The sequence below is a fragment of the Calliopsis andreniformis genome, chromosome 2, assembly GCF_051401765.1.
Source record: "Calliopsis andreniformis isolate RMS-2024a chromosome 2, iyCalAndr_principal, whole genome shotgun sequence".
NCBI classification, from domain to species: Eukaryota; Metazoa; Arthropoda; class Insecta; order Hymenoptera; family Andrenidae; genus Calliopsis; species Calliopsis andreniformis.
The window spans coordinates 4,902,440-4,923,087 of NC_135063.1; the positions used below are offsets into that span (position 1 = coordinate 4,902,440).

At 43.2% G+C, this 20,648-nt stretch overlaps 1 protein-coding gene across 1 annotated transcript in view; it reads left to right on the forward strand.

The window, feature by feature from the left end:
* The first annotated feature begins 1,433 nt into the window (after window positions 1-1,433).
* Sog (chordin short gastrulation) overlaps window positions 1,434-20,648 on the forward strand; it is a 77,790-nt gene continuing 58,575 nt past the window's right edge. The window contains exon 1 of the mRNA XM_076390203.1: window positions 1,434-1,574. Within this exon, the coding sequence (XP_076246318.1) occupies window positions 1,445-1,574 (130 nt within the window). The 5' untranslated portion in view covers window positions 1,434-1,444. The remainder of the gene's footprint in view (window positions 1,575-20,648) is intronic.

Genomic DNA, 20,648 nt, shown 5'->3' on the forward strand with positions numbered 1-20,648 from the left:
AGAGAGCGAATCGAGTAACAGCTTCCCACCAGTCAGTCACTCGCGATCGGCCAGTCAGTCACGGCAGTCACGCGCCAACCGTGTCAGACGCACGCTGGCCCGTTGGTTCGCGTGGATAGAGGCCGGTGAGGAGCGGCGTGAACGGTGAGAAAGGATCTCAGTGCCAACTGAACGCGGGTATTCGTAAATCGCGAACAGAGAGACGGTGACGAGACGACTAAACGCGAACGGATCGCGGAGAAAATCGCCACCCATTGGCTCCGCCAATATATCTCGCAAGTTACCGTGTCCACGATCGTATCATACGATCCTCAAACGATCGGTGGTCAAACGTTGCCTCCATACGAATCGCGTACACGCGATGTGAGACACTAGCCATCGAAATCCCGCAACGCTGACAATTCTATGCTCCCCGTCGATCGTTTCACCGTCGTTCGAAAGTAATTCGTCGAGCCGTCGCGGTAACCACGCGTCGCTGATCGCGTCAGATGCTTGCACCGGTGCTCCACCGCAAGAAAGCGAGACAGCAGATCGGGTCCTAGGCCAAACGACCGAGACGGGTGCGTGGAAGACAAAGGACAGAGGGAGGAGGAGAGGTGGGCAAACACGCGAGCCGCGCCGCTCGTGTCCTCTGGTCGTTCGAAACTCGTCGCTCGTTGTGTACCGCCTTATAAAACGCGCGCGCAGTACACGGAACGGGTGACGACGAGTGCCGGCGAGGGGAGAGGCGCGCGGGGCCAAGGGTCCGCGTACGAACACTGTGCCCACGGTAAAAAGGGAGGAAAACGAGGCGACTGCAAAAACGGGAGGAGAGGGACGAATAGATAGATCGGCTCGAGAGAGAGAAGGAAGAAGGATCGCGCGTGCACCTATTAAGCCGTCGGATGCGCTCGTCGAACGTGTTTCGAACGGTGCACGATACCAGCTCGCGCGTTATCTGCGGTAAATACTGCGGCCACCGCGGCCTCCTCGATTGTTTCTAATCATTATCGTACGCGTTCGCGACCCGCGCGCCGATACCGCGAGGCTCGTGGTCGACTGTACAGCTCGAGCGACCGTCTCCGTCGGGTGCGTGGTCGCGCTCAGGATCAGGGAAGAATAAGGTGGTGTGAGAGCGTACAGTGGCTCCCGGTACAGTGCAGCAAAGTTTTGTGTGCAGTGAACGGTCGTTAATAGACCAGTGCCGCGGCTCCGACAACGGAGATAGAGATAGAGAGGAGGACGCGCTCGGTGGAAGACGGACAGAGGGAGATAGAGATAGAAATAGAGAGTAAGAGGGAGGCGGAGAAGGTGGAAGAGAGACGAAGGGATAAGACACACGCTATATGCGTTGAGAAGCACCCGTGAGTGGCCAGGGACGAGAGACAGCGAGACAGGAGTAACAGTGCGCGTGAGAAAGAGGGAAGGAGACACGCGTAACAGCGAGTTCGAAAAGCCGACGAAAATGAATTGCCACGGCGGTCTGCTGCTCTCCATCCTGCTCATCGTCGTCTCGTGCCCCTCGAGCGTACGTGGACGCAGGGTGGCACCTTTGATCGAAGACGACTGGGCGAGGAGGCCTCATCGCGCCGCCGGTAAGTCGCCATTGTTCCACCTCGCGTATACTCTCGTTTTTACGCTCGCCACGCGTGCTCCGATCGCCGGCCGTCTGCTAGCGGCCGCGAGACGCCGAGGATTCGACGCCGGGAAGCGACGGCAACGGTGTCCCGGCAGCGATCCGCGGACTCGCGATTTCGTCAGAACGCGGGCAGTTTCTTTTCCTTTAAAGGTTAGAGAACGCTCGAAAATACCGGGCTTCGGTGTGCCGAGTCGAGTGGCGCTTTTACGTAACGGTGCGCCACGCGAAAAAGGCGGGAATCGGACGAGGGATCGTCCGGTTTTGAATCGGTGCTGAGAGATACGCAGTTAGAATTTCTCCCTAGCGTTAGGAACAAGCTTTAGACGAACTTGGCTGGATTGATGCTTGTGTTCCGCTTAGGGGAGTTGAGTATAGAAGTTTGATTCGATTTAATTCTGTTGTATGAAATAGTGGAAGGTACAGTTTCGTATGAAGATTTGTGTTTTGAGTATTGTAAGAGTCCATGAATTTTATGGGAATTAAATTCTTGTTCAAGAAGTATTCAGAATTGAAGTTAATAGCGAAAATAATATGCTTAATAGTAAAAATAAGCTTAAAGAGAATTTGAATTTTTTTCCACGAACCTTCAACGTCTTTTGAAAACTCAGTTGCTGTGTTCGCTTTTTTAAAATTTCTATGCATGATATCTCTGTTATTATTATTATCTTTATCGCAGGAAAGTATATGTATATTCTACTTATTTATAATGGAAAAAGGCAAGGTTGCCAGACAACACTCTGTTCAGAAAGCTAAAGGTTTGAATATTAGGATAAGATATTACTGTGCAGATAATGAGTGGAAGGCTTTACTTACCCTTAGTTTATTCATATAATTAAGAGCTATTATAATATAATAGCACATCACTTTTTTTTATTCTTGTTTGTGTATCTGGCTGCAAAAGACTCATATCCATTACGAGAAAATTAATAATCATAAAAGAATGTCTAGTATTTTAGCAAAGCTACTCTTATAAATTTTACCATGTCTAGGCTTTTTAGGAATCTTTGAGAGTATAATGTCATTGTCGTATGAGATTTTAAATACAATATTGGGTCTTAAGTGGTGTACAATGCAATGTACTCAACACGAGTTTCGATAGAATTTAGTTCGTAAGAAACTTTGAGTTTCACGCAGTGAGTAGTTTAGCAAGTGTAGAGAGACGACAAATTATTTTCAGAGATGAAACAACCTTCTGAAAGTTTAGTTTTGAAGAACTTAACGTTGGAAGATACAGATCATGGTTCACGAATGTCGCGACGAGGCAGGAAGTCAATGTACCGGTTCTTAAACACCTCATACTGACCCAGATGGTAGAACGAGTTAATGGATGCGCGTATTGTAGTCGCGTTCCTGTGTTATGTTACTTTAGAAGGCTTCAAACTTGTACAAGTGTTGTACTTGTTTCCATAATCTCAAACATACTTTGTATAGTATCATAGCATGAAATATGTTCAAAATCTTATCAACAAAATAGTAAGTACTTGTACTTTATGAACAACAATTAAGGTGTGATGAAAAAGGGGCTATTATAAGCGTGTACTATTTAACAAATCATTTATGATTAATCCCTAGATTAGTCGCGCGACACTAAGCAATTTGAACAAAAATGTTTCGAGAGGGAATGCGGTTATATAGCCGACGGGATTAATTACAGTTGCTTCTAGATTACGTAGTGTGATACTTGCCTTTAATAACGATCGTGTTACCAAGCGAATGAGGTATCGAATTCAGCGTCTGGTAATTAATTTAATAGAGGAACACCCGAAAGGGAAGAAAAAGAGGGACGCGAGTCGAATTAAATCACTTAGTTGGTGAATAAAAACGGACGACGTTCCTGATTTAAAGAAAGTACGTTTCCCGGCAAAAATTGCACGCGCACGCGCTCATCGTTGAACTGTTCGCCACGTTGCGCATTCAGACTGCGCGTTGCACCGAATTCTAATCTATTTCTCGCTTGTCTCTATTCGCGTCTGCGTTCGACGGCGTTTTGTGCGCTCGTTCGTGAAACACGTCGACGCTAATCGAAGAATTAACGGTCGAGGGAGCGTTTTGCGGCGCATTGCCGACGGTAGTTAAAGTCGTAAAAACGAGAGCTTCGATTCACCACGGCGGCGTTATTTTCTTTGACGAGGTACAAACCGTGAAGTGGAAGCTGCGCGCTCTTGGAGCCTTAAGCTACGTTTCTACGTGTTTTATGCCCTGTGCAAAATAACTTGAAGTCATTTCTGTTTAGATTTTTTTTAACCACTTGCGCTGGCAACTGTTACGCGGATACGCGTGACCAAACCAGCCTCATTCTCAAGATAACTAACTATCCACTTCCATGGCGCGTCCTTTCCAATTTGAAAACAAAAAAAGCTCGACATGCGTGGCACATCATTTCAGCGCAAGTGGTTAATACTCGTTTGTATCGAAATTATTGTAATTCTTTAAATCAGGGTAAAATGTTCATTTATACAACATATTTGAAAATGATCGAAATCGGTGAGGCGTACCTGAAGCTAAATAATTATTGAAATTATTGGTAACATTTAATTATTTGCTATTGTGTATGAGAAGCGAGTGTTTCGCGAAGAATTCGACATTACTCGTGGTGAAATTTCCCGCTGAAAAGTCCCAAAACTCGGTAGTGTTGCGTCAGCGGATGTGAGGCTGCGTAATTTAGCTTCCGTCGGCGTAGAAAGCCGCGTCGCGTATCTGAAGACAACGATAACCCGTTTAACTGCACCCACATACCGAGCGATTTACGGTCGAGTTGAACAGCTTCTGAACCACGGCCTGCAGATCTGTGGCTGATTACAAACTAGTTCGCGACTAGGAACTGATGAAATTTTCATCTGAATGAAACAGTTTGGATGGTCACGATGTGGAAGGATCCTGATTTCTCACGCGAAAATGGCTAGAAATTGGAAATAGGATTTTAGTTAATTAGGAGTTGAAAAACGAGAATCACATTAATCGATAACGAATTCCTCTCAAGGCCTTGTCGACCGAATAACCCATAAGCAATCGTGGATATTCACGTCATGAAAAAGAACAAATACGCAGTTGATTGTGTTTGTTATTATATGATTGTTTGTCACGGAATTGCGCAATGTTTTTGTAGTTTCGATTGTGAAGCGTATCTCGAGGCATTGTCGAGAGTACGTAGAACAAGGTCGCCTCGTGCAGACGTGGCGTTAATTCTTAACAAACCGATGAGCTACGTCTTCCCCTGCCTCTCGATTCCAAACTTCAGTTGACGTCAATTTTCCATCGTGGCAATAAGTGTTTCTCATTTCTATAGCCTAAGACAACTCGAAAGTACATTTCATCTCCTGGTTAGGTTTAATAAATCTTCACCATATTATATAATATTGAATGCAAATTTATTAAGATAAATGATTTCCATAGATTGAAATTACAAAATCTTCACACAAAAGGTGGACCAATTTATGAGAATTTCACTGGTCGATTCTACGGTCGGTCAGGTTTCGATCTCGAAGGCAGAAAACTCAGTATCCAGACGCGTTAGCTGTGGATTGTCGCCAGGAGAGATCTAAGCGGTTCGTTCTTCTCCTTTATAAGGATCTAGCAGTGTCCAGTATCGTCCATAGCAACTCCTTCTGCTCTCGTTCTCTCTCTGTCGATTCCATGGCTCGCCAGAACTCGCCTCGTCTTCTGGTACCTGTTCCTCGGCTATCGCCTTATCTAGCGTCGCCCGTGATCGCCTCACGGAATCTGCCACCTCGAAAACCGTGTTCCATCGGATCCGCTCAAAAATGGAACACGAAAGTCGCGGACGATTTTATTGCAGGAGCCGAGTGACTTAGATACCGCTTTATCGCCTCTGACATCACATTGCACCGCTTCAACCGTTTATCGTTGTAACACAATAAAAACGGGAGCAACGATATCTCGCCACAATGCGAATTCCCTCGATCGTCGATATCCCGCTAGAATCTGTCGTCTGGATCAAATACTCGTATATCGGATTCAATATATAAACATTATTTTGATTTATCGGTGGATCTTGGATACTGTCTGTTACCTAACATTTTAAATACCTATGTAATACTTTGATGTGTTACTTATATGGGGCATTGAGTGCAAAAGTGGACCAAGCCACATCTTTTTCTGAAACCGAATTAGTAGCATTAATTTATGAAGAAACCTCATATTTTACAGCGTCTATATTTCCGTGTAGTGTTGTTACTCTATTATTGCTTTCAATGCCTCATATGTAAGTGAGAAGTTTCACAGGATTGTGAATAACATTAACTTTCACAATCATAAATGATACCCACTAATATAAAATTACAACAAAAACAATTCTTTTTAAAAGTTAGAATCATTACGTATGTAATAAAATGTTTGATAAAATTATTGTAGTATTCGATGAGTTAGACAGATTCTGTTTCGGAGCAAAATAAGTAAATTTCACTCAAACTCCACTTTAACAACCTTAATTTCACTGAACTAAAGTATTTCATGCTTCTCAAAATATCTCTTTCCAAGAAACTCTCGATTTTAACAAGTAAAATCGAATTAGTCACAAGCTGTTGTCACCGATTAGACCCCAATTCGAGGTACCCCGGGAAATCCCAGTCCAACGGGGTCCCATCTGGTACGGAACACCTGTGCGTACCTGCCTGACCTACCTTGATTGATTTCTGGTGGCCGTGAGGTTAAGTACACGAGACTACCTGTCGACCCTGATAATTTCCGTGTTTGGATTACCGAGCCGTTTTTGGGTCTCGGACACGCGTGCACCCAGAGGAGCTCCGAGGCCCTTGTTTATGCTTGTTTAGTTTGGCATAAACGATGGCCGAAGGTAATTGTCCAACGCTGTATATCCACGGAGGACAATGGGGCTAGGAACGGTTGTCGATCCTTTGGGTCCCTGGTTCGATGGATTCGCTGAGTGAAAACCATGACCATTACTCTTTCTCCGAGCTGTAGACGAGTCGAGGGAGAATTCGAGCAGCCTCTTCCTTCCCGGTTCGCCTCCCGTCCGCTTTCATTTTCGCCTGGAGGTGCACCTGTTTAACGTAGCACGCCCGGCGCTAATCTCAATTAGCCTTTATTGCCGGTTTGGCGACGCTGGACGAGTCTCGGTCCGCGACGCGACTTAATGCATCCGCCACGACCTCACACGAACACGTCGGGCACACGAGCGGGAATCTTGGGGATCGGGGTCTGAGAACCTTGCCTCGGTGTAAGACCTACCCGAACAACGCCCCAGGGCATCGCTGACTTGGTTGTTAATCGAGAATTTATCGGGAATGAATACGCTCGACGAAATGGGTAATTAGCCAATCGGGTTAGATAGTCCTTGCAACGTAGACTAATTTTATGTAGTTTTACGTCTTCATCGTGTGAGTATGTACTAAATAGTTTAACTTGGAGATAAACATGTGATTGATTATACAGGTTTTCGAGTGGTGCTAATTGGTTAACTTGATGATCTACAGTAGAGGCCAATGGTTTGGAATTACTTGATAATTCTTACTACAGTTATACTGCAAGACAGAGTATTTTTTATTTGATGTTAGTACTTCTAATAATAACTATTTACAAATAGCATACATCATGATTAGTTCGTATAAATGAGACTTTCTGTACATCTGAGTTAAAGAATAAAAATGTTTGATGAATAGCTGTCAGACGACCTCTGATGCCGTATCTATCGTTCAGAAAATGTGCTGGTCGAATTAACCGCGAGAATTCGGAATCGCGGACATTACGTGTCATTACTGTCGAATGGACCGCCGCGCTCGTTAATTTGTACATCGATTTACGAGCTTCCGTAGCCTTGATGACTTTCATTATGGCTCGACTCGGCTCGTTTCGACCGCTGTTATTGCGCTCGGCGTGGAAAAAAGCAGCATTCCGTGAGGGAAAAAGAGGCACGAGGGTCACCTTGAAATTTCCTCTGTATCTCTCCGTTCGTCAAGGTATCTGCTACCGACCAACTTCCGAGAGGATTTCTTTCCTTCCTTTTTTACAGTAATATTCACTTGGAAGGTCGAATTAATCAGTCATTTATTATTTCGTACACAATGCTGCTCCTCGAGTCAAGACTCTCGTCTCGATCGATTTGGTTCCCATTTTATCTCACTGAACTCTCTCGAACAGAGGTGAAGCACCGATCCCATCGATTTCTGTCGAACCTCACGGCACGAGGGAATAACCCCGTGGCGCGCGCTTAAAGGTTGCTTAAGGTCTCGTCGTGGTAAATGGATCTTATTCACGTGCTGCGTTCACTCTTTCTCTCTCTTCTTCTCTCTCCTGCTTTCAGCCTCTCAGCCGTCTCGTTTCTGTGCACGCTCACCGCGATTCCCGCAACATGATTCGCGGCTAATTGGCCGCAGCCACGAAGACAACGTGGCCGTTGTGTATTAAAGAAGTTTAGTAAGTCAATGCGCGTTTAAAGTAGGTAAATCACGAGCCTCAACGCAGCGAGACCGGCCTGACCGATCTCGCGATGTCATTGCCGACTGATGCTCGCGTTTTCTATAGTCCAAGCGGAGGATTTTGGCCGTTCAAGGCCACTGCTAAGCGTTTACTCCCCACCAAGGCGATTAGTTCAGTTCTAAGATACTTTTCGGTGAAATTTGTACTGTTTCGAGATATAATAGAAGAGTACCGTTTTAGCTGCGTCAGGATAAGGACCTTATATTTACAGCTACCAGGTGAAGTGGATTTCCAAAAATGACTGACACCAAAAGGATATTTCGTTTGCAAATTTAGTCCCAAGCCGATTGATCGAGGTTTCTCTCTACTAATGACTTCGAAATTTCAAGAAATTTAACTTTAATCCAGTGTCTCACCACTGCAAAGTATCTGCCAGACTGTAATCTTTCACGCAAGAGTTCAGAACGTTTTCATATTACATCACCCCACGCAGAGCACTTACGCAGGATAACAATTGCATAAGAGAGATTTCATTTTCGGAGATAAAATATCGGTTGTAACGAGTGACTGAGGTCAGCCGTGATATCCAGCGAACGTTTAACTGCGAAAGACTATAATCCCCCGTAGCAGCGAGAAGTTTGAAACCGTCAGGAATGTGTTTAGAGAATGGTCGTAGGTCTCGTTATATCGCATCGGCAAAAATGAAATACGGTACCGAGAATATCGAGCGGCAAAAAATATCCCAGACGCGTCGCTAGACGAATCAAATGACTGGCGGTGCATTACGCACAACAGTTTATTCCTACCGTAGTCAGGGGAGGTAGGTGGGAGGGCACGATCACACGCGAACGCACACAGCGTTGTGACACGAGAAAACAGTCGTTTGCCGGTCAAGTGATTTCGAGAATTAAAAATACGTCCGAGCTTTCGTAAGGAGGTCGATATATCAAGGACGAGCCGTGCCCTGTTTATTCGACCGCGCTCTATTATTGGATTCGAACAACACAAACACACCGACGCACAATGGGATCGAAACGGACCTAATAGAATTTACATCGCGCCGCGGCATCATCGTCGCCGTCTCACCGATGCACACGGGCTATCGAACACACGTAATATCGGTCGCGGTACAAAGATTATCCGCTCGGTCGCGCGCGACGGACCGGAGAGGAACGCAAATAAGGCTTGATGTAACAAATTGAAAATCGGATTACCGGCTTTGTCCTGTCGGTCGCGCGCGCACGCTCGACTTGACGCGCTTAGGCTGGATCCGCCCTATCCGAGACTCGGTGTCGATACCTCGTAACGAACAGGGCAACGAGAACGCCATGACTCAACCACTTAACGCGGCTGTCGCCATCGTGGCCATCGCCATGACACTTAGGATTTGCAAATGCTACTTTTTTTAAACATTTTAGGAAGATATGGACATGGTAAATTAGCCTTTTAGAAGTCAAACTTGTCGATTTCACTATACGCAAAATTTTTCGTTTTAAGTTTTCGAAGTACGTGGTTAATGATTTACTTTTCAAAAGCTAAAAGATTTGTTTATGTAGATGTATCAACTGTCATATGATAATAGAAGTACATATGTATCTATGCATAGTCGCTAAATAAGGTTCGACATATTTTTGGAGCTATTTTGATGAAATTGACGTTCGTGACTCATTGGACGCTTATTTGTCAAATTAACACAGTAGCAAAAGATTAGTACGATCAAAAAATGAGTAGTTACAGTATAATCTCTTTTAACAGAAATAAAAAATAATAATTTTAGATACATTTTTGACATTGTTCATAAATGAAGCTCAAAACTCCTTATTTCGTAAGAATTATGGAGGAAAATTATAGGATATATTATGTTATGTTTTTCATTTTACTTCAAATTGAATTTTAAAATAGATATATTATTTATTGCATTGTTACTTTCATCTATTGTTGCATCACTGATAATGAGTTATGAAAGATTTTCTCGCATAAGTGCTTTATTTTTACTGTATACAACTTTATATATTACTGGTTATGTACGTAGCATCATCTATCTTCCAACACTGTACAAAACATTTCAAAAAATAAGGAAGGATATGAAAAAGTCTTGAAACAAAAATACTCGCGATAAGTTTAAACCCGTCACTACTTCCACTAACGCTCACCTGCGAGCTTCCACGTGTCGAGCAAAGAAAATCAGTAGAGTAAAGATGCTTTCGTCCTCGTATCTACTGGGAGGTCCTCTCGAGACTACAAAACAAATAAACTCAAATTGCTTGTACATATGAGTATATTAAGAACGCAGGAATTAATATGTGCAGCAAAGTGGCAGGCTTCCACTTTCAGTCGTATCCGTTTGCCTTTCCGTGTCTGAGCGGCTCACGTGGTAGCAGACGTTAATCACGGTGACTCGGTATCGCGCGGTACGGTTAATCGCATGACAAATATATAAACATCTATATTCGCTTGACTCGGGCCAAGAAGAATTTATATAGCGAGAAATGGGCGACTCGCAGCGCACACCTCAAAGGATCGTAACGTGACCAGAGTCGTGCGAGTCTCTCGCTGGGGACTCGGCACTCGATTTACGAGTTTTGGTCGCTTTGCTTTCGGGGCGCCGGCACTCGAACCCTTTGAAGAACTACAAAAACAAGAGGAGAACGTCGGTGGACCCGCGAATCTATGGAACAACGAACTACCGACAGACGGGACCACTGGAGGATTTAGCAGGCTTTTGAAATCGTCCGAAATAACTCAGTCGAGGCGAGATTTGGGCATTGAAAATCTCGCCGCCGGTGATTTACAGTCGCGTCGGGGAAAGAATCGACTCGGGGGATCATTTCCACGGTCTTCCTGGCGCGAACTCTTCCCCTACTCGTTTCTTCGTGCGGTAACTCCGACTGTTAGGCTTGGATGTTACTCGGAGGAGATAGTGGTGGATTCGAGCGTGTCGCGAGCATTTTTGTTCCAATTTAGATCACCAGCTTCCAACTAAACAATATTTAGATATCAGGATACTTCTTATATCTACCTCTACTGTACCTAAGATTTCTTTCATATATATCAAAAAATCAAATTGAACGATACGCAACCGAAGGTAGACATAATCGGATCCCAGATGAACAGTTAGCCACCGAAAGCGAAACGATTCGCGGCAGCTCGGCGATATGATAAACAGAAGTGTGGCGCGATGTTTTGACTTGCCCGAATACTTCGGAAACACGATATCTCGCGTTTGTTTATTTTAAGAAATCCCGTCCCCGCGGACGCGCACGCGGCTCCTTAACCGACCATTATAACGCGATAGTCGGACGTGTGCAAGTTTCGTAACGTGTCCAACGCGTGTTTTGGAAGTCGCGTGGAGAGCTGATGGAGGACAGGTCCTAATCGCGCGGCGACGTTGGCGATTCTCGGCTCTTCCGTTCGCACAAAGATTTCTCTAAAGCCAAGGATAGCCGTCAGCGGGCGCGCTCCTCTCGCGCTCGCGAGAAAGGCTGCATTGCCGAGGAGAGGACCCGCGTATATTTAGACGGGCTGCAGACACAAAACGACTTACTACCACCACCTCCGCGACGGTTTCTTCGTCCCTGCCCTCGCCTCCCCCTTCGTCGCATCTCGAATCTCGTGCTCGCGCATGTTTTTTCTTTTCTCCTCGTTTCACGTTCGTTTCACGTTCGTTTCTATCGTTTCGACGATCGTGTTCAACGAGCCGCGTCCCCGTGTCAAATCTGTGCAGTGGACGAGAGCTCTGAGCCTTGTTTTTTGTGGCATGAGGTCTAGCAACCGTCCTGAGGAAGTTGACTCTGGGAGCGTCGGGAAATTGAAGGCGAGTATGCGTAGATATCGTTCATTCGATGCAAGAACGACACGACTACGAATGATACTTCGAGTTACGCGTACACAAAAAAGAGTAATTGGTAACACTGTTATTTCGTCTTCCGGGAAATCAGGATTTTTGAGTTATGTCACTGTTGCAGTAAGCAACTGTAGTATGGAGAAATATGTGGAATAAGTGGTGTTTAGGATAAGTGGGGGCTTTAGGCGTCTCCATAGAATCGTTGAAGCTACTTATATCCAAACCCGTCCTCCGAGGTGTTGATGGCTATGGTTAATATCCTATCGAGAACAATTTTCGCACCGGAGAATCGAGTAGCGAGAGAAGTCGAGGAACGCGTAATTTAATCGCCCCTGATACACGATAAATAGACGACTAATGAACTGAGAAGGAATTTAGACTCGTAATAGCAGCCGGGGATCTAAGAATAGCGTCGTTTCGAGAGATTTAGATACTCGGAAGTGATACGGAGACTGAGTGGCGTGCCTCGGTGAAAAATTCGAGCGTACCTTGAAGGCTCGTTCGAGACAGATAGGCATTGCAGATAATCTATAGAGTAAACAGAATTATTGCAATCAGCGACGATGAAAGTGAGATCCGTTCGTAGATTTATAGTCGTTCATTAGGACACGAATATAATGCTATCTGATTAACGACTGGATCATAGCAACCGGACAGGGCACGGCAGGATACACGAAATAGGCTGTCCATTCGCATTACTTCGCGGTGCACCGGTTATGTAGGTGTGGTTTACGCCCGATGCGTACGACTGTGATCAGTTTCGGCACTGATGATTTTACTAATTCACTTCACTGTGCTAACAAGGTTGATACTGATATCGAATTTATTAACTTATTCCCACAGTATTTATTTCGTTCTTATTATGTTTGAGATTCGCTTAGTAATTTTCGGTGATATTTAGGCGCTGCATTGTGGAAATACATTATTAAACACTAAGGCTTAAAAACAGGTTAAGAGATGTAAGATAAAAGAAACTGGAAAATAGGCTAAATATCAGTATTTATTAATTTTACAGTGTTTTTAAAGTAAGTTACAAACTCATGTAATTGTTTGATATTATATTCTAGTGTTTGAGGGGTAGTTCTTTTATTCCAATATTCGTCACTGAGAAATTCAAATTGTAGCTTGTAAATTTCAATTAACGTTTAAATTTTGTATTATAAACTTGTATTTTGTTCCATACTAGTTTCTCGACGAAAAGTTTCTGTATTTCAGTATTTTTTAGTGAAAAATACAAATCTCAATTTTAATCAAGAGTTTAGTTCTACATTATGATGTTGCGTGTTATTATATTCTAGTTTCTCGAGGGGAAGTTCTTTAATGCCAATCTCCTTTGATGAGAAATAGGAATTCCGTTTTATAAATTGTAAATAACACATGAACTGACATTGCTGGTAAGCGTGATTTACATCTTTATATTTAGCCACAGATATTTCAATTTGCTTTGCGGTCCCAGTAGGGGAGATAGAAAACTGAAGCTGGAGAGGTGACAATCCTTCTTCAGACCTCTGACCCGCGTCGCGCAATAATAATATAGTATGTACTGCACTCCAGTGGTGACCTAGAATATTCATTAGCCTCATTGTGACAGATCGATGATCAATGCTGTGCAATTACACAGCATCGTAACCCATAACTCCAGTCAATGCCAGTATACTCAATTAGTTCTACCAATTCTAGTACAAAGGAGTCTAAACAAAAAAATACTGTCACATTCTTGCCGCATTTAGATGCCCCTCATTCTAATAATGCATCGACTCGAAACGTGCTTACAGGCAAAAAGCTTCGCAGCCAAGGGAGGGATAGGAGGCCCGAGTAATTTGTCTTCTCGTGTTTTAAACAGAGACCCGTACAAAGTCGTTAATGCGTGTCAAATTTTAATGCCTCCGCGGCTTGTAAAAGTCACCGAAGACGGCCGAGTGCGCACGCGCTGCCGCGAGTTTTTTGCATCGACCAGTCGACGAGTGCTAAGGGACCAGAAAGGGTCGATGGGGAGAAGAAGGAGCAAAGGGTGGAGTGTGCGGCAACGTGGTGGGGAGAATAGGAGGGACAACCCGTTCGGACTTCATGAATCTAAAATTACGAAGGCGTTTATTTGTCGGTTTTGCTCTTTTAGAGTGCATGCTTCCAAGGTCACTAGACGCAACGAAACGAGATTCCTCGTTACGTATGTGCGGCATGCACCCGCATGTACGCGAACAACGGCGTGCATTAACGTTCGCGCTCATCTTTGCGGTAAATCCTTCAAATAAAGTGTGAATATGTTTGATCAATTGGCAGCTTGTGGCAAACGCTTATGGAACCTTCAGCCTGTGTCAGCAAGTATGATTGGAAGACTCTCACGTATGGAGTGGATCATGATTTTAGGTTTTGAAAGTTGTGATATGGTAAGATAGCAAAATTGTTGTAATTTTTTGGTAATGTAATTTCAAGGTGTTTCCAAAAGTGGATTTTCCCAAGTTGAGGAATCGCGTGAAATTGTGGAGTTCTTGAACGTAGCTCTACTCTCACGCGAGAACAGACGAATACATCTTCTTTACTTTCCAGATCTTTGCCAAGTGACGAACGATCGTAGAATGACTTAACATTCGTTTGGAAGGTCATCTATACAGTTTAACATGGATTACGTCTGTCTCTTAGAATTCCATTGTTTACAGTTTACATATCGTTGATATCACTTTTGGCTGGGTTAGCAGTGACGTGTCCAACTTCGAATTTTGGCAAAGAATATCCAAGTGTTCTTACGTGATCCCCTTCAGACGTTGAACTTTTCCTGTGTTCCCTTCGCAATTGTATCCCGATATTTTAAATCGCTCGAAATTGATCCAATAAGCGATAAACCTTTGCTAACGAACCGAGAAAGTTACTGCAGTGGATAATCTGTCGGCGTGTCGCAATGTTCTGCACGAAAGCGTCGTTCCGTGGTGTGGCAGCCTAATATGTTCGTAAAACGCAGTTGGCTGTTGCAAATGTGCGTATTTTTGTCCTGTTTGGCGCCAGGAATCCGGTCCGCGAATGGACAGTGGACTTTCCCGTCTGTTTGCGTTGCGACGACTTTTCTCCGCGGAGAAATCGGACGTCCGATTGACAAAAAGGAAGAGAGCGACACGTAGGCTGTGTCTCAAGACGAGGAACCACGACCATCGAGAGATGTATAAGGCAGCAGTTTTTTTAAGGATTGAAATTCTGAGACCTTGTAGAAGAGAAATACGTACTGACGTGTGTAGGCAAGCGTGAGTTCGAATCGCTGAGACTTTGAGAATAATACTCTGAGAGATTTTGGATGCTATGACTTTTGAGGGTGCTTAAGATTTGAGATTTTTGAAGATACAGTAGACTCTGAGACTTTCTTTAAAATACTGAGACATTACAAATTTTGAGGACATTGAGATCCTGAGAGTTTTCAGTGCACTGAGACCCTGATATTTTTATGGCCCTGGGGCTTTAAGACTTTAAAGATTAGTGAGACTCAGAATTTTAGGCTGCTGAGACTCTGACACTTTCAGACTGCTAAGGTTCCCCGAGATATTTAGGTTGCTGAGGTTCTGACACTTTTGGGTCACTTAGATTCTAAGACTTTTAAGTGCCCTGAGACTGAGACTTTTCGAGAACCCTGACTACAGGAGGAACACTAGGTCTCTGTGATTTTGGAATATTGACGATTCGAAACACTGAAAATCCTATAGTATGGATGGAGACTTGAGGCTACTGCCATTTCGAGGTGTCAAGATTCTACGGCTTTTTCAGACTTACAAAGACTAAGTTTCTAAAACCCTGAGAACTTGAACTATACTACTAATTATAATATACTGAAAGACCAATCTTCATGACATTGCTTCTCCAAAATATCCCAAAATGCTATATCTGAAATTTATCCTTCAATCAATGATTTTTCTTTCCTGTCTCGTTAAAACCAGCAAGACAGAGCACGTAGACGATCCCATTTGCCAGACCACCACGCAGTGCCACGGGGCAAGTTGAAATAAATAGTTGAACGTGCGGCTGGGGCGTCGAACGACTGCAATTACGGGACCAGACGACAATGACGCCGACGGCCAGGCCAGTTCGACATTGTATGCAGAATCCGCTCGTAATTGAACCTGAAAGGAGTGCGTCGATTTCGCCACGGTGCCGAGAGAAATTGTCTGTACGCGAGAGAATCCGTCCGCGTCGCGGTCGGAGAAATTGCGGGCGACGCGTCTCGTCTCGTATTCAGCGAGGCGAGCGCGCCTGAGGACCGTGCACGACTCTGAACCGATGTTCACGGACGCGGCCGTAAGCGACCACGCGTACATTGTAACCAAATGGAACAATGTACAACCCGTGGGCTTCGATTCCGTACGGGTAATTGATGTTCCTTGATTACGTAGGCGACAGTGTGCGTGTGTCTTTGAAGCGATGCTTTGCGCGGAGAAATTGCTCGCCCCCCGTGTGTAATCTTCGCCCTGCACCGTATAATCTCGATGGCTAGCAGAGGACGTTGGATTCTAGAAGCTGAGGAATGTCGAAGCGAAGTTCAATGCGAATTGAAGTCAGTGGACGAAGTTTAGGAATGAATATTGAACATTCATTGGAGTGCAATTGGTCAGGGTTGTGTTTGTTTCAGAACTCTATTGTGTTTAGATGAGCTTAGTGGAGGATATTGACGGTGGAGGTTAACTGATGAGGAAGATGCTCAGTTTAGTAGTAATTTACTTATAGGTAGTATAGTAGAGCCTTGATTATTGTTAAAACTAGACCTTAAGGGACCCTATTATTTATTAAGTTTAGTTGGGCTTAGAAGAATATATTAGGAACTGTAATTTAATTAGCTAAAAATATGTAAGAATTTAGTTCTAATTTGCCTAGAGTAAAGTAAAACCTCAATAATTGAAAGAAAAACAGGCCAAAAAGGGTTACAACTTATTAATAGTATTTTCTATTTTATTTATCGTTAAGTACAGGTTGCAAGAAGGAACGTAACAGGTGTCAATGTCCTCCAATACTTGATCTCAAAGCTGTGAGATTGCATAGCACGAAGTAACATCACAGAGGCAACCCGAAATCCCCAAGAGTCCCGTAACGTTGTAATCCAGTTTAATGCAGCATCATTTCGCTTCATTACACGCGACCCGTAGCATGCGTGTTGTCCGATGTGACAGCCAAAACATTGTTGGCACAACGGAACATGACTAGCGATAAATTGTGCTTCGTACCGTGTCGAGATATCCGATCGAATTTTCAACGAAGGGAACGATGGGAAGCGAAGCGATAGGCGAAAGTTCGCGTTCGAGAACAAAGGGTGTAATGTTTACGTATCGTATGTCGTAAATGAAACTTGGCGTTGCCACCTGCAAGGAATTAGCTCTTTTCAAGTTCCCGGAAGAGTCGGGCTTTGTGCCACTAGGGACATGTGAAACTGTGTCGACAATGCTACTGTGTACCAGGGGCTATAGTCTGGATGAAATCTATTGCATGCTTCAAGTCACTTTGTCACTTGCAATTAGAGTCGTATTAGAGAAGGGAATTATATCAGATCGCATTTTCTCTCGAACGATGGACAAAACCTAATGTTTTTTACATACAAGGAAAAGAATGTCAAGCTGAAGTTATTGAAGTCTCTTGTAGAATTTACAAAAGTACTCTGACAGGTCTGAGTATGGTTGAATCAGTAAGAGTTGACTTTGTAGATTTAACGAAGAAGCTGCTTTGACTAGTCAAGCTACCTGCCTTAATCTTACAAAGGTCTATGGTATATTATACAAAAATTTACCTTGTTTAAATTCATTTGGGAGACTTTTGCAAGATGTGCATGATTATTTTTTTCGTGTAGATTCTCATCAGGATAGGGAATTATAATAGTAGATTAAATTTTCTCTTAAATGATAAATAGAAGCTAAAGTTAAGATCACTTCACCACTTATCGTTGGTATTATAGTGGAGTAGGAATTATAGCAGACCAAATTTTGTCTCGAATGACGAATAAAACCTAAACTAGAAGTTAGTTTCTCTTCAATTTCTTATGAATGTGAGTCTACTTTATGGTACGACATAGCAGTGTGAGGTATGTTTACGAAACAAGGATTCACCGTAGAAGTCATCGAGTTTGTTCGTTTTAGTGCGATTCCGTGAAACTTGTCCTGATTTTACGAGCCCACCTCGCAAACAAACATAGACGAATGCGTGGTGGTCTGAAAGGTTGCTCAACCTGACGCGGTTTGAATTATTTAAAAAAATTGCGGTCAGGAACGCTGCTGTTTTTTCGTGCAAATCCGTTTGGAATATCAAGTAGCTGGAGATGTTACCAAATTCGACGTAAGGTTTCATTTATTTTCCTGTTACACTGATTTCTTTCTTTCATTCGTTGATGTTCTACTATGATTTTTAGTTAATATATTATCAGCTTGGAAAAAATTCACTTTTGTTTTTCACTGGCTAAGCAATAATTATGATTGTTTTCTTGTGGGATCTAGAGTGATGTTGGAAATTCAGTTAGAAAAAGAAACAAGCATAAAGGATGCTAAAAACATCAATGTATTTATCGATATCATACAAAGATATTTTTCTTATGACTAACTTAAACACTTGTGAAGGGATCATTCCCATCACTACCTAGAGGTACCTAAAATCTCTCGGTGCGTCACTTACAGTACAGTAACCCTGAAGACTTCACACATGTGGGAATCCCCTCTTCGTTCGTTTCTTCAGTTGTGCTCGTTTACACGGCATTCGAACGTATCTTTTTTGCTTCCTCCACGAGTAGTTTCCAGATCCTTCGTCTGAAAAACCCTGAGCAGCTTTCCGTTTCTCGTTCGAATAATCCTCTTGTCGCGTTTCTGTAACAAGTCTCAGAAAAAAGGAGGAATACGTAACTAAAGGGAGGTCCAAGGGAAGGGAAGAAGTATCAAAAACGAAACAAGTCTCGATGCAGGCGAATCATGTGAACCAACCGTTTGATGCGCGATTTTCTCTTTCTTCTGCCTTCTTTCCGCTCTTCTCAATGTCAATTGCAATTCCCTTCCTTCCCTGATCTGTGACAGTGTTGCCAATTGAATTTTCGACGTTTTATTAAAAATGGACGTAAAAAGACAGTTACTCTAAGTATCTAGTTACTCTAAGTGTTAATGTAAATTTTATTGCCATTAGCATAAGGCTGGAATAAGGTTTCCAATGTCTGTACGTGATACCACATAGAAGTTGGCGAAGACATACTAATCTTCAGTTTCCTTAAAATTGAAAAAATCATGTATAGCTAATTCTATATAATATAATATATTTTTGAATTTTGGAAATTTTGTTTTTTTCTTTTAGTAGCCTTTAGAAAGTTTCTCAAAAGACTCTATCCTTTAGCCTGTGGTTGATAAAAAGGTCCAAATATACTTGGAGACTTATTTATCTTCTGACTCAAGTTTTGTAAAATCATGTAAAAATATTAGTACATATATCTAACATCTGGATAGCATTTTCTAACACCCAAACGCAACTAAAATCATCTAGATTTGAATGTAGAACATTGGCAACACTGATTCCTAGCCCGTCTTTCTTCCCTCTTTTTTTTTCTCTTACTAACGCAACTTGCATCGCGCGATGCACATTGCATTTTCTGGCGCTCGCACACCTCGCCTGCTAAACAAATTCAATGAACCTAGTGACTCCTAAGCGCCGTCCTCGTTGCTCCTGTTCCTCTACATGCCAACTGACACGTGTCATCCGAGGATCTTTTTGCTGGCTTGTGTATCCTTGACGCGACTCGGATAATCAGTCTCCAGTGTCACGCGTTCGAATATTTCCGATGTTTTGTTGGAAAAATTGTAGAATATAAAGAACACAAATATGCTTCTTAGGAATATGTAAATTTATCCACTTGCATACGTTGAATAGCTAATGAGGATTTTGAAGAAAGTTCTTTTCGCAGTTTTAACTCAGTTTTTTTCTCTCCTTTCAGTAGGGATAGCAAACTTATTCTATTATATCTAAAAATTTAAGTTTTTATAATACTACTGAGTCTGAAGTCTACTTCCCGATCCACGTATGTACTCAGAAAACAACTTATGCAGAGAGCTACCTAGAATCAATTTATTCAACTATGTTCTTACTTAACTAAAGATTTAAATCGAGAATTCTACTTACAATTAGATCATCGGCTGTACTGGTATACCATATCTATTCTACCCACTTAGAAGTGGATTTTCCTATAATTCTACTTACTCAAAATTCCACTCATTGCAAAAATACAACCGTCCAGAAATCACCACACGCAAAGATTTATCTATCCAGAGTCATTGTACATAGTAAAAAAAATATGTGACTCCATTAAAAAAAATACATTTATATTTTTCATGTGCAACGCTGCACTTTTGAAAAAACTAAAACCGTAGAAAAATAGACGCAATCATACCATTCAACTTTCCCTCAATAGTTTCCTTCTATCTGCTACCATATTCGAGATATAACTCGTCCCAATTGCGTGGCATACCCTCTACATGAGATACAGTACACATATTCTACCAATCCAGAAGTGAATTTCCCTGTAATTCGTTCTTCCTTTCCACAAAGACGTGGCCCCTACGCGTCGATGTCCCAGGATTATTCGCTGTTCCCTGTACTTCACCCGCAACACGCGCGTACGTGCACGGTGGGCTTTAAAGCGACGGCCACGAGCCAAGGTGAAAATGCGCCGGCATGCGAGCTCGAAACTCCGCGTCCCGAGCGACGAGCGGGTGTACTGCGTGAGCCGAATACGAGCGTCCCGAATGATTTACAGAGATGAATCCCGTTTGATGGAAAACAGCAGCGCGCGTGCTCGCAGGT